This window comes from Phaseolus vulgaris, chromosome 6 (assembly GCF_000499845.2).
Source record: "Phaseolus vulgaris cultivar G19833 chromosome 6, P. vulgaris v2.0, whole genome shotgun sequence".
Taxonomy (NCBI): Eukaryota; Viridiplantae; Streptophyta; class Magnoliopsida; order Fabales; family Fabaceae; genus Phaseolus; species Phaseolus vulgaris.
Window position 1 is genome coordinate 8,163,587 of NC_023754.2, and position 14,602 is coordinate 8,178,188.

General features: G+C 37.2%; 1 protein-coding gene across 3 annotated transcripts in view; it reads right to left on the reverse strand.

The window, feature by feature from the left end:
• LOC137831034 (probable apyrase 6) overlaps positions 1 to 14,602 on the reverse strand; it is a 37,662-nt gene that overhangs the window by 11,958 nt on the left and 11,102 nt on the right. For 2 of the 3 annotated variants that reach the window (XM_068638524.1, XM_068638526.1), the window contains exons 5-7: positions 6,886 to 6,940; positions 5,748 to 5,912; positions 5,031 to 5,122 (exon numbers count right to left, since the gene is read on the reverse strand). In XM_068638524.1, coding sequence (XP_068494625.1) covers positions 5,031 to 5,122; positions 5,748 to 5,912; positions 6,886 to 6,940 — 312 coding nt within the window. The remainder of the gene's footprint in view (positions 1 to 5,030; positions 5,123 to 5,747; positions 5,913 to 6,885; positions 6,941 to 14,602) is intronic. The other variant, XM_068638525.1, reaches the window with a different exon arrangement.

Sequence of the window (14,602 nt, forward strand, 5' to 3'; positions counted from 1 at the left end):
GTTAACTAGCGAGTATGATAACCATGGTTTTTCTGTTATGATTATATGCTTTTTGTTAAGATTATGTTCTCATTAGTAGAAGTTGTTGAAGGAAAATCTATAAAAAGGGCTTAAGACCCTCAGTAAAAGTACGCTATTTCTGAATAGTTAAGACTGAAACTGAACGCTTATTTTTTATGCTCTCACTGACTTAATCGTCGGAGTGTGATCAACAGGCAGAACCCCCTCTGTCCCAACGGAGCGTTGTTCCAGTGCACCAAGAGGAGACAGACCAAAAGCAAAGCTCTCCGTCCAGTCCAACTGAGGTCAACCGGCGAGAACATTTGGCGCCCACTGTGGGGCACGATAAAACTTGATCACATCCACATTTGTGATTGAGCCTCCTAAAGTGATGAGAAACACAACACAAGGACCGGAGGGATCTGAAGGAAATGATGCCCCCGTCTTACAACTCATGGATGCCATGAAGGCTCTCCAAGAGGTGAGCGAGGAGCACAAACGAGAGCAAGAGCAGATCCAAGAGCGGATCCAAGAGGAAGCCAAGGCCGAGCAGAAGAAGCTCCGAACGGAAGCCTTCACCAACGTGACCGACGTTCCACTAGGGAATGATCTTTGAACTTGTTAGCAAAAGATAATCCCAAGCCATTCTCGCAGGAGATTATGGATGAGCCCGTGATCACACCCAAGATCGCCTTTTTCACGGGGATAGAGAACCCTGAAAATCATCTTACAACATTCAACGCCCAGATGATTATCTCTGGAGAACCAGATGCCATCCGATGTAAGATGTTCATGGGCACTTTTATAGGTACAGCCTACAATGGTTCAATGGAATCCTGGATGATCAGATCACCTCTTTCTCTTAGTTCTCCAAAATGTTTAGAGAACTATTCTCGGTCAATAAGGTCAAACCCTCGAGGTTGTACGACCTTTTCGGCGTCAGACAAAGGGAGGGAAAGACACTGAAAGATTATCTGAATAAGTTATGTGCGGTCACAGTAAGACATCAAACGCATGATGAAGAGATGATGATCGCCACCTTTAAACAAGGGATAGCGGCAAGACCGTTCAGTGATTCGTTGATCAGGAATCCAGCGGAGACATTTTCCGAGGTACATGAACGAGTTGTCGCCCACATTGAGGCAGAAGAGACTGTACTAAGGAAGAACGGCAATTCGCATTCAAGGCAACGAAACCTCTTCGGAGAAAAGAACAGACTCGAGGTATGTACCATACATTGCTATGAAAGATGGCCTAAGATGAAGGCCATGGAAGAGTCAACAACTCGACCCAAGTTTCGAGTATCCTATAAAGAACACTTGAGTATGCCAGGGGTAACAGACAAGCTAAAGTTCCCCAGAAGACGAATCGGAACTTAGGATCGCGAAGAGATGCTTGGTGCGAGTTGGTCAGGCCATGCTTGATGAAATGAATGCGCTTCAGAATAATGGAACTTGGGAACTTGTTCCTTTACTATCTAAGAAATTTGTTGTTGGTTGCAGGTGGATTTTTGCTATCAAAGTTGGTCCTTATGGTACTATTGATCGTCTCAAAGCTCGTCTTGTGGCTAAGGATTATACCCAAATTTTTGGTTTAGACTATGGTGATACTTTTTCTCCAGTGGCAAAGATGGCTTTTGTTCGCTTATTCATTGCTATGGCTGCTCTTCAACAATGACCTCTTTATCAGCTGGATGTCAAAAATGTTTTTCTTAATGGGGATTTGCAGGAAGAAATTTATATGGAGCAACCTCCCGGTTTTGTTGCTCAAAGGGAGTCTTTTGGATTGATATGTCGTCTTCGCAAATCCTTATATAGCCTCAAGCAGTCTCCTAGGGCTTGGTTTGGAAAATGTATCAATGTTGTTCAACAGTTTGGTATGACTCGCAGTGAAAGCAAATCATTCAGTTTTGTATCGTCATTCGAGTGTTGGGTGTATCTATCTTGTAGTATATGTTGATGACATTGTTCTTACCAGCAGTGATCACCATGGCATCTCACAAATAAAACAACACTTTTGTCAATACTTTCAGACCAAAGATCTTGCCAAACTCAGATATTTCTTGGGGATTGAGGTAGCACAATCCAACACTGGTATTGTTAGCGCTCAAAGAAAATACGCATTAGATATTTTGGAGGAAATTGGGTTGATGAATTCAAAATCTGTTGATACTCCCATGAATCCCAATATCAAGCTTCTACCCAATCAAGGGGAGCCTCTTTTAGATACTGAGAAGTACAGGAGATTAGTTGCAAAATTGAACTATCTCACTATTACTCGTTCTGATATTTCCTTTGCAGTCAGTGTGGTGAGTCAATTTCTTAATTCTCCATGTGAAGATCATTGGAATGCAGTCATTCGTATACTGAAGTACATTAAAGGCTCTCCTGCAAAAAGTCTATTATATGGTCATAATAATCGTACTAAAGTCGTTTGTTATTCAGATGCTGATTAGGCAGGATCTCCATTTGATAGAAGATCAACTTCCAGTTATTGTGTATCCATTGGTGATAACTTGATCTCTTGGAAGAGCAAGAAATAAAGTGTTGTGGCAAGATCTAGTGCAGAAGAAAAATATAGAGTTATGGCCTCGGCTACTTGTGAGTTTATTTGGCTTAAACAGTTACTTAAAGAATTGCAATTTGGAGAGGTTACTCAAATGACACTGATATGTGATATTCAGGCTGCTCTTCATATTATCTCAAATCCAGTTTTTCATGAAAGGACAAAACATATTGAGATTGATTGTCATTTCATTCGAGAAAAGATTATATCAGGAGATATCAAGACTGAGTTTGTTAATTCAAATAATCAATTAGCAGATATTTTTACTAAACCCTTACGAGGACCTAGGATTGATTACATTTGTAACAAGCTGGGTACATATGATCTATATGCACCAGCTTGAGGGGGAGTGTTAGATATTATTAGATATAATTAGATATTATGAGATATTATAGATATTGTTAGATATCTCATATTTATGTAATGGGCTTAGCCCATATGTTTCTTTTTCCTATATAAACATGACCCTATGTGTTCAATATACACAAGGGATTTACCCTATTCTTTCTTTTCCTTTAATATATGTGATAATCAGGTTGTTCTTCATATTAGCTCAAATCCAGTTTTTCATGAAAGGACCAAACATATTGAGATTGATTGTCATTTCATTTGAGAAAAGATTATATCGGGAGATATCAAGACTGATTTTGTTAATTCAGATAATCAATTAGCAGATATTTTTACTAAACCCTTACGAGGGCCTAGGATTGATTGCATTTGTGACAAGCTGGGTACATATGATCTATATGCACCAACTTGAAGGGGAGTGTTAGATATTATTAGATATAATTAGATATTATATATATTGTTAGATATTTCATATTTATGTAATGAGCTTTCCCATATCTTTCTTTTCCTATATAAACATAACCCTATGTGTTCAATATACACAAGGGATTTACCCTATTCTTTCTTTTCCTTTAATACTCTTTAAGGCACCATCTCCTATAAATAGGGTGCTTTGGCTCATGTTTTGTAAGATCAATTTCATGAGTAAAATGCGGTCAAATATTGCAAGTTTCTACTCCCTTGTCTAGTCTCTCTAGGTTCGACACTTTGATCTTCACCTCCACATTTCTCCAAGTGATATGGCCCAACCAATCACTCTCCATACCTTTCATGCACCTACAAGGAACCCATAGCTCTATATGAGCGCTCCTTGATCCATCACATCCATTGTTTCCGCCACCCTTTTCAAATCTCCAAGAAGAACCGGTCATGAAGTGAAACCCATCATGGGGGGCTTAAGGAGTGCTCGGGACCTCGGTCCAAGCACTTTGGTATGGTCAGCTCGATTTTTCAGCCTGGGGGGTTTGTTTATAACCCATACGCTAATTAAATGCAAGTAAAAGTTGTTGAGAATAATGTTGTTAGCACCCGAGAATAATGGTGCACATGTAGACAGAATATTTTTTTGTTGTCAGCACCCAAAGATAAGAGGTTCACGTGAACAGGTGGTTTTCTGTTATGATTATATGCTTTCTGTTGAGATTATGTTTTCATTAGTAGAAGTTGAAGGGAAATCTATTAAAGGGGCTTGAGACCCCGATAAAGATACGTTGTTTCTGAATACTTAAGACTTAAACTAAATACTTATTTTGTATGTGCTCACTGACTTGATCGTCGGAGTGTGATCAACAGATAGAGCCTCCTCTGTCCCAACGGAGCGTTGTTCCAGTGCACCAAGAGGAGACGAGACAAACCAGAAGCGAAGCTCTCCATCCAGTCCAGCCAAGTTCAACTGGCGAGAACAAGTGTGTTGGGCAGAAGAGTAATCACTGAGGCGGGCCAAACAATGAAACAGTGGAGATTCAGGTGGAAGGGCAGAGCACTGATGATACTACGTGGGAGTATGACCTTGTTCTCAAAAGTCAATTTCCTCATTTCAGACTTGAGGACAAGGCTGAGTTTTCAGAAGGCAGTTATAGGACCCTAGAGCCCAATTATGATAACAAGCAAGACTGGGATCAGATGTTGGACCTAACTCCAAAAAAGCCCCTTACATGGAAAGTATACTCTAGAAGGAAGAGAGAATTAGTTAGTGAGGTGGCATACCGTTACTGCTTCTGCAAAAGGAATTAAGTCAGCATATTCTGTTTTACAGCCTACTTTAATAAGACAGTGAGGAAATGAGGAAAGACAAAAAGAATATTGTACAAGGGTGGTTAGGAGAGAGTCTCTCTCGATGGGGGGGTCATAGGCTCTGGTCTATCTTTTTTATTGGCTGTAACAACTCTGGTAGATAATACTTTTCATCAAATAATACAGTTGTGAAATCCTTGTTGGGATTTCCATTGTTTTTTCAAAGAGGAGTCATTCTGATCAAGGATAAGAGCAGAAAAAGGCCTTTCATGTTTGCAATAGTTTTAGAAAAAAGGGGCACAGAACAGCTAAACAACAATTACTACATGTAGCAGCAGCAGAATAGACCATTAAAAACCAATGTACCATCACTGCTTACTAACCTCAGAAGTATACAAGAAGCTTTCAGAAACTTGTTCACCTAATAACTGAAAGAAGGATGAAGTGATTTTACAAGGTGGGTGAAGGCATCCATCTGTATAAAGAGAAAAACATTATTGGTGAATATATTTAAAATAAAAAATTATACTGAGCATGCAATTAACTATATAAGATTATTTGCATTGCTCAAAACAAATATTGATCATACATACAATCATGAATTAAAATCCAAAAAAACTGGACCCGTTTACTGGTCCTATCAAGTGCTTAAGTGTTTTCCTCAAAACTGGACCAGAATTAAAAACTATTGACACAAGAATTATGAGACTCCACCAAAAATATCAGAATCCACCCAACACAAGACAATGCTCCATTAATTTATAAAGCAGTGGGTTTTTTGGAACTTGGATATTATGCAATTCCTAGTGGGACGCTCGGTACAGTATTTAAGTGTTTGGTTTCTTCCTCATAATAGCTAGCTATTGAGGGTGGTTTCCCTATTGGATACTTGTCAATTGATATCAGCGCTGATTTGGAAAGAGCTACCGATGGAGGGTTTTGAATGGTCGAGGATTCTAACCAGAAGTGTCATTGAGTAAAGTATCATATAGTAAAAAAATTGTCAAGATGTCATTTCTTAAGGGTGGTCCTATGATAGAGAGGGAGCATGCATGATCAAATTTATGCTAAAACAGTAAAATATGAGAACATTATGCAACCTTCTGTTCTTTTTAACAATGACAAAGCTTCTGATCTGCATGTAGAGAAATTTCCAGCTGGTTGAAAGATTAGGCGTTTTACATAACTTGCATTAGAGATCTGAGGGTACTCATACCCTCTAGGAATGCAAGGATTGATGATATTTCTTTTGCTAGATTTTGAAGCTGCAAAAACAATATACAAAAATCTAACTGTAATTATTCAATTATATATAAAACAAATGATTTTGTAGCATATTTTTCTTTAAAACTTTCACATCCCATGTAAAAAATTTAACGATCCATTGAATAATAGTTTTATTCCAAGTCTATTCTATATGCACAAATAAATGCTAGCAACCAACATATCAACTGAATAGAAAAGTGAACACCATATATGTAAGAAACCACGGAACCTAAAGATCAATATTATCACAAGGAATATTGAAAATTACATTATGAAAGTCAAACGGGTTATATCAAATAAGAAAGGGATTGTTCATAAATTAGCCAAATTCTTCCTGCACCATATCAATTTCAATCTGCACTCAATTTCCACTAAAATGATGAAAATGCCACTTAAATGAAAGAAGAGTGTGGATAAAAGAATAGTTCTAGAACCCCTTTTCGGAATACATTTTTGGATTTGAATTTCTGAAAAACATTTCTGAATTGTCGAAATTTTTTTCTATAATGTATTTCCAGATTTTGTGTTCTAGAATGTATTTTTTGAATTCCAGATTTTAGAATCCAGAATAAAGAGTAATTTTGGAAATTTTGAAAGATGATAGGATGCAAGTTCAAATTGATATGGTGAAGGAAGAATTTGCCCATAAATTAAGAGTAAAAATCCTCTTCGTCCCTCGTATACAAGTGACAATAATTTGACCCTCCCAAAAATAGTTTAGACAAATTTAGTCCGTCAATTATAGAAAGCGAATAATGAATAATATACTATGGAAGCAATTGAATTACTCTTCAGTACTATTTGAACCAAAATATCATTCACTATTACTTAAGACCTTTTGCACATTAAAGTATACACTATTATTTTCCAATCTCAAATGTAAATAAAGAGGAAACAATATTTTTTCTTGTGTTAGAGATTACTCCCAGGAAAAATGTTTATTAACAAATAAAAACAGTAAACCATACTTACAAAGCTTGAACTCTCTATATTTCAGTCGCTCCTCTAATGATTTCCATACCACATCCTGTACAACGATTTTAGATTTGATTACAATAGAACATGGCATAGATAACTTGGCCAAACATAGGCAACCTATAATTGATTGAAAACAAATAGTTGTAACAATAGAAAACACAAACAACAAACCTTTAAGTATTTAAAAAAAAAAAACTCACAGATAATGTTAGAAAGGTAAAGTCCAAAAACTGCTAGCTAGGCCACGGAAATAGACAACTAAAGTTTGGAAGGTTTAGTTTCATTAGTGGGAATAATAATAGAAAAAGGGTCCAGTAGACTGACAGATATTTTGGTGAAAAGGTTGCTAAATTGTAATTGTAACTCATTTAGCGCAGACTTCTAATTAATTGAGAATAGAAAAGCATCACCCCATTGTAAGGGAGGAACCACTTGAAAGAGAGCATACATCTATTATATAAAAGGTTGCTAAATATTCAGTTTAAATTCTCCAACGTGATATACATCTATTATTGCATTTTGCTTTTCAATTTCAGTGAGTTCCTAACACCGTGTGACTATGTCTTGTGTATAATAGATAATGAATAATATTCATATACTTGAAATATGTAACGAAATAAAGCATTTTTTACTGATCACAATCACACCATTTACATTCTCATCACCTCTATTTAACACAACCAAACTCTCCAAAATAAGAAAATAAAGGAGATAAAATTATGTTGAAAGGAATAACAAGATTTTAAAGATATTTTCTCCTAGATATTGAGAGTATTTTTACCCTAATAATTCGCTATTTTTACCCTCGTTCCCAACTTGCATACAACATTCAAGAATCCACCTTGAGAAAGCCTTAGTGAAAATGTCCGCTAGTGTGGGACATGAGTTCTAACCACAAAACCTTTGTCAAGATTATCTTTCATGATGTGTCAGTCAATTTAAATACTTTTAGTCCTATCATGTTGTATTGGATTATGGGCAATGTTTATGTTATCACAATATAATTGCATAGGGTTGGCAATCTTTATCTTAAGGTCATCTAGGACGATATTCATCTAGAGTCTTAAACACACACCTTGAGCAAGGGCTTGAAATTTAGTTTCTACAATAGAACAAGACATGATTGTCAAACTCGCGAGTCTAAGTAGACTCGTGGGAGCTCCGCAGACTAGACTCGTAAACTCATAAGAGTTAACTTTCATATTAAAAAAGAAAAATTAATAGTAACTTCATTTAGTTCTGAATGAGAATTATATAACTTCAAAGTCGTTGTAGACCTACAACCCGCGACCACCGCACAAACCGCCACGACCCTGCAACCTAACCGCCACCACCGCGCGACCGATCCGTTCGATCGCCACAACCGCCGCACTCCACAGAAGAAGACGCACCACCTCCACGCACTTCACAGAAGACGCAAAGTGAAACCAAAACGAAAACGAAATGTGAAACCCTAAGGGTAGTTTATTTCATTTAATTTTTCCCCATTCAAAACGACACCGTTTTGGGTTAAAAAAAGACCCAATTGAACTCGCCAACTCGGACCAGAATTTAACTCCGAGTTCACTCTGAATCTGCCGAGATTATTCAAAAAGAGAGTCTACTACCAAGTTAACTCGGTAAGGGCATGTGGGCATGTAAACTCGGACGAGTCAACGAGTTGACTCGCGACTTTGATAACCATTGAACAAGATACTCTCTTATTGTCAAGCTTTCTCCAAGAAACATAGAATAAGAAAGGGTAGATTTTTTTCTCATTAACAAAACCTACATAGTTTAGATCAGTATACATCTATAGGGTTATATTGTCTTTTTTATAAATAGTAACATTTTCCTAGGCTAGACTTCAAGTATTGAATGATTTTATCAACTGCTTGCATGTGTCACTCTATGGGATCATGCATAAATCGGCTAACAACACTAATTGTGGTCTCGTGTGTGATACATAAATATGTTTTCCTACCAATCTCTGATATTGGGGTTTTTCTAATCAAGAGCTTTCTTCATTTTCAATTCCATGATTGTGTTCAACAAGAGTTGTATTGATCTTTGCCACTAAAGTTGTACACGTAATCAAAATGAGTTGCCAGAGCAATGAAGAACTAGCACTATATTCATCTTTGCCACTAGAGCAAATGTCTCCAATAGTTAATTCCATAAGTTTAAGTGTACCCCTTTGCAAGCAATTTGTCTCTATATCTATCTTGTCACATTTGTCTTAACTATCTCTATAAATATCCATCTTCCCCTTACAACCCTTTTATCTCTTGGTTTGTCAACAATTTTCCATGTTGAGTTTCTTAAAGATCATCTCATTCCCCTTTGTAAATAGAATTATTTTTTTGAGAGTTCCTTTCAAGTATTGTAGAATGCAATAAACAACTCTTAGATGAGTCTCCTTTGGATTATGCAAGTACTAGCTTACAACTCATACAACATAGGCCATGTCGAGCCTAGTGTGAGACAAGTAGATCAATTTCCCGACCATACTTTGATAAGATTTTCTATCCACAACTACATCTTCAATTCATTTACCAAGTTTATTATTTTGCTCAATAAATGTCTCTTCTAGTTTGCATCCTAAAAACAACACAAAACAATGTAAATTCATTGTAAGCTTGTGACAGAAATACAATTGGCAGATAATTTGGGAACATGCAAAACATCTTTCAAAATTAGATTCTAGTTTACTGTACAGGACCAAAGCGCTGGGCTCAGTTGATGAGAATCAAAAAGATGTTATCAATAGAAGAAATGGACAAGGGCCAAAGCATTTAAAGTTCTTCTTATTAGTCTTTGCAAAAGATGAGGCCCAAGCCCAAAGCCCAAGCCCAAGCCCAAGAAGGCCCAAGCCCAATAAGCCCAAGTCCAAGAAGCCCAAGTCCAAACCATGAGGGGCAAGGCCAAGCATTAAATAAAAGAGCATCATTTGAATGACTCTTGTAGGAGGTGTGGATATTAAATAAATAGGTGTGAATGTATTAGAGAGAGTCACTTTGTCCATGTGACTTAGTAGGGGGTGTAGGTGTAGTTTTTAGGAGGTGTCATAGTAGAAAAAGGTCACACCTCCCATGTGACTTGTTTTTTGTGGGAATTTCAAATGAGTTTTATTTGAAATTTCCCACCTATTTTTCAGCACCTTTAGGCTATAAATAAAGGTGCTTAGCTTGTACAATTCAGATTGGAATTTTATAGTAGAGAGACTATACTCAAATTTGGTGAGAATTTGTGAGTTTTGAGTCTTCTTCTTCTTTGCCTTATCTTGTGAGCTATGGTGAGCTTCAAGTGGTGGCACTCCATCACTTATCTTGGTTCAAGGTTCCAAGTGGCGTGAATGGCTTCTTCCAATTCTCAAAATCCAGCAAGCATCTTCTTCTATAAGTGTTCTTCTTCCCTTTTCTTCAATTTTCCATTCGGTAGTTTTGATTCCTAGAGTTTACTTCTTTTTCTACCGTTTAATTTTGTGTTTCCAGCATTGTGTTCTTAATTCTGTTTTGGTTCAGTAGCTATCATTTAAATTCTGTCCAGTTTTAATTCTTGTTCTTCTTTCCTTTTCTTTTGATTCAATTTGACAATACATGGACTTCCATATGAGTCTTGGTTGGTGCTTAGTTTTGGTGAGTTCTTGAATTTAGAACATTGATCCAATTCTAAAGTAAAGTGCCTTTCAAATCCAGCTCAAGTTGTTCCTAAGAATGTCAAGAATCATGTGTTCTTGTAGTTACATTCACATCATCAGTGCTCGGTGATCGGACATCAGCACCTGTGTCAAGCACATCAGATCGGTGGTTTGGTCGTGATAATGGGTCACGTAAGTGGGCCTCAGGTATGTGTGCTTTGAGGTTCATTCATATACTCAATGTGTATAAGGCCTAGTCAACGAAAAAGTGTGAGTGTTGTGTTTAGTACATTCGGGTCTAGCACAAGTAAAATATTCTCTAAAAACACCTAAGCCCAAGAGCGCTAGGGTTTTGGGGATAAGTTGCATGCATGATACGTAAAGGCTTGTACGCATACAGTGGAAAGATGGCCCCCTGATGCTGGTACATGAGTTGGTGCCCTGGCGGCCATGTTGTTAAGATTATGCACTCCAAGGAGGAAAGATTATGGCAGTTATCGTACTAAGATTGTGCACATTGTAACAAACTCTCCTCCCATCAAACCTACTTTCACTAGAGATAAGGTTCTCGTGAGAGAAGGGTTGTTACAAGAAGTAACCTAAAAGTAGTCTATAAAAGGGACTTGAGATCCCTGGTAACGGTACACCGTTTCTAAGACTGAAACTACTTTCTTACTTACTCATTGTTTCTATAAGCCCTGTACTGACTTGATCGTCGGAGTGCAATAAATAGGTAGGGCCCCCTCTGTTTCAAACGGAGCCGCATTCCAACACCCAAAGGAAAGAGCAAATTACTACAGAGGCAGACGGAGTCACAATCTGTTCCCAGAGTCAACCGACGACCAGGTCAACCGGCAAGAACATTTACCATAATATCTCCTTTTCCTACAATTGTAATGGAAGTTCCATCTGCAAGTTCAATATTTGTGTTGCTCGAACAAGGTCTATAAGATATAAACCCAGTAGATGATTGAGTCATGTTGTTAGTAGGATATTAAGGGCACTTTTAGAAGCTCTTAGAAGATTATTTCTTTGTAATCATTACTTTAGGGTTAGAGTTCTCTATACACAAATGTTGATGTTCTATTTCGAATGAATCAATTTGAATAAATATCTTTTTTCATTCAGATTAATCCTTTTTAAGTTGGTATCAGAGCTCTCGATCTTTCCCGCCCTGCTTTTGCATTTCTTCTTTACCATCTTAGCTACAGTTCTCTTTCAGGGTTGCCTAAAGTGCACCCATTTCCTTTCATTATTGGGGTTTCCTGAAGTGCACTAAACTTGTGTTTTTATCACTATTGTTTCCACCACTATCGGAGTTGTCACCGTCGTTCTCACCAGAGTTGCTGTTGTCCCCATCTGCCATTGCTAGAAGCACCAACATCGTCAAAGTTGTCACCATCGACTTGCAATCAAACTAGCAATCTCACATTGTCCTCCAAGACCCCAATATTATGTTTTCTTTAGGAGGAGGGCTAAGAAATCCCTATTATTTATTTTAGCATGACAACTCTACTAAGCAATGTTGATGTTCCACACTAGCCTGATGACAACTGCCTTAATTGTCGGAATTATCTCTAATGAGCTCAATTTATCAAATGCATGTTAAAGGGCATGATTAGACTCAACCATATTGAAAGAGGCAATATCTCAGGATAACCCTAGTTTCCACATTTGGGACAATGATGACTCAAATTATTACATGGTCATGGGGATCCATGACTACAAAAATCAATAGAAATTATATGAAACAGAACATCTCTACATGTTATGTGGGAAGACGTTGCAAATACTCAATCCATGCAACAGGACATCTCCACATGTTATGAGTTAGAAAGCAAGATCTTTGGTGCCAAGCAAAACACTCACTGCTGCAGAATATTATAGAATGTGTAAGGGTTTTGTGGATTGAGTTGGGACCAGTATCAAAATTTGAAGCTTGAAAACAGCAAGATGTTGTCACTCTTGCTCAGTTCGTTGAACAATCTTGGATATTTAAGTTCTTTTCAGGATTGGATCCTGAATATGACCTTGTTAGGGAACAAATTCTTTGGAAGGAAAGAGTTTTACATTGTTCGAGGTGAGCTCGTAGAATGGTCATGATGAATGAATCCTCCACTAAAGGAGTTGTCATGTTCTCTGGAAAGGCTTCCACAACTAGGACTTCAAATCATGCAAAGCATAAAACTCAACTTAAAAGGTAAGGAGGATCGTTGAATTTGACCACACTAAGGAGACTTGCTTCAAGCTACATGGAAAGGAGAAAACTCTCAACCATCTAGCAGAATTAAAAGGACAACCCTCATGGAAGGCTTATCAACCAACTACGAATTTTGAAAATCCTGGCAAGACTCCTTCATCCTCTTCAATTGAAGAAGGAATGTCTACATTATATGTTAAAATTGAACGTCTAAAATCATTCATGGAGTTTATTAGTAGTAAGCCACATTTTGGTACATGCTCTTTAACCATCACTAGTAAGAACTCTAATTCCTCTTTTAATGTTTTTAAAACTTTATATCAATAAGTGAACTTTAAGCCTAACTTAATCTTATAAAATTGACTCATGAGGTGAAGCTTGCACCCACTTATATAATATGAAATGTCCTTATCTATAGTCGATATGGGATTTCCAACAAACCCCCATCAGGCCGAGACCCTCCAACTCGTGCGTGAGACTATATACTTATGGGTTGTCTGATAACGATCCAATAGCGGGTAGCCCAATAAGTCCAACAAACTCTTGCTAGGATAGGCTCTAAATGGTTATGATACCATATTTATAAGTGGATTTGAAGCCTAACCCAACCTTACAAAACTAGCTCACAAGGTAAGGTTTGCACCCATTTATATATGATGAAATGTCTTTATCTCTAGTCGATGTGGGATCTCCAACACTATATGTAAGGACTCTAGAGTTCTAGACTCTGGTGTGATAGAACATATGACCCCGCATTCTTCTCTTTTAATATCATATGTTTTTGTTTTTGATAACCACATTACTATTGCCAATGGGACTAGTATCCATATAACTCGACGTGGTAATATTTCTCTTTTGCCATCCCTCAACCTTAAAGATGTCCTTTATGTTTAAAACTTTCTAATAACCTTATTTCCATTCAAAAACTTACTCGTGACTTAAACTATTGTATTCCCACTCATTGTGTTTTTTTGGATATTGCCACAAAAAGGACAATTGAAACTTTTAAGAAATAGGGAGGATTGTATTACTTGGATTGTATTCCTTTATCAACTTGGGAACTAAGAATAGTATCAGTAGAAAAATAGCTACCTCTTATCTCCAGTCTTACACTACTTTTGAGTCCTCTCAAATTTGGCTTCTCTATTGTCATCTAGGACATCCATCTTTTTTTGTTCTAAAGGTTGTGTTCCCTCCCTTATTTACTAAAGAGTCTATTGAGTCATTTAAATGTGATGTATGTCAACTTGCAAAGTATCATCGTGCCACATATCCTCCCAGTAATACAAAAAGAGTTCATCCTTTTGATTTGGTTCATTTTGATGTTTGAGAGCCTATATCAAACTCCAGTATATCAAGGATCTCAAACTTATGGTGTTGATTATGAGACATTTGCTCCAATGGTAAAGATGAATATGATTAGAATCATTCTCTCATTGGCAGCTTATTTTGGTTTGGAATTGCAACAATTTGTTTGATGTGAAAAATGCTTTCTTGCATGGACATTTAATGGAAGAAGATTACATTGAAATTCCTCTAGATTTTAGGTCTATTGAAGGAGGGAATAAAGTGTGCAGGTTGAAGAAAGCCTTGTACAGACAAAAGCAAACACCCTGTGCTTGGTTTGGTAGATTGACTCAGGTTATAATCTACATGGGTTATCAAGAGAGTCAAGGTGACGAGGTGACAATACCTTGTTCATCAAACATTTTCCAAAAGGTAAACCTACTATATTTTTGGTCTATGTGGATGATATGATTGTTGCAGGAGATGATGAACATGAAACAAATCTTGAAAGAAAAGCTTGCTATTGAGTATGAGATGAAGGATCTAAAAAAATAAGTACTTCCTTGGGATAGAAGTAGCTTACTCGAAGAAAGGCATCTTTATCT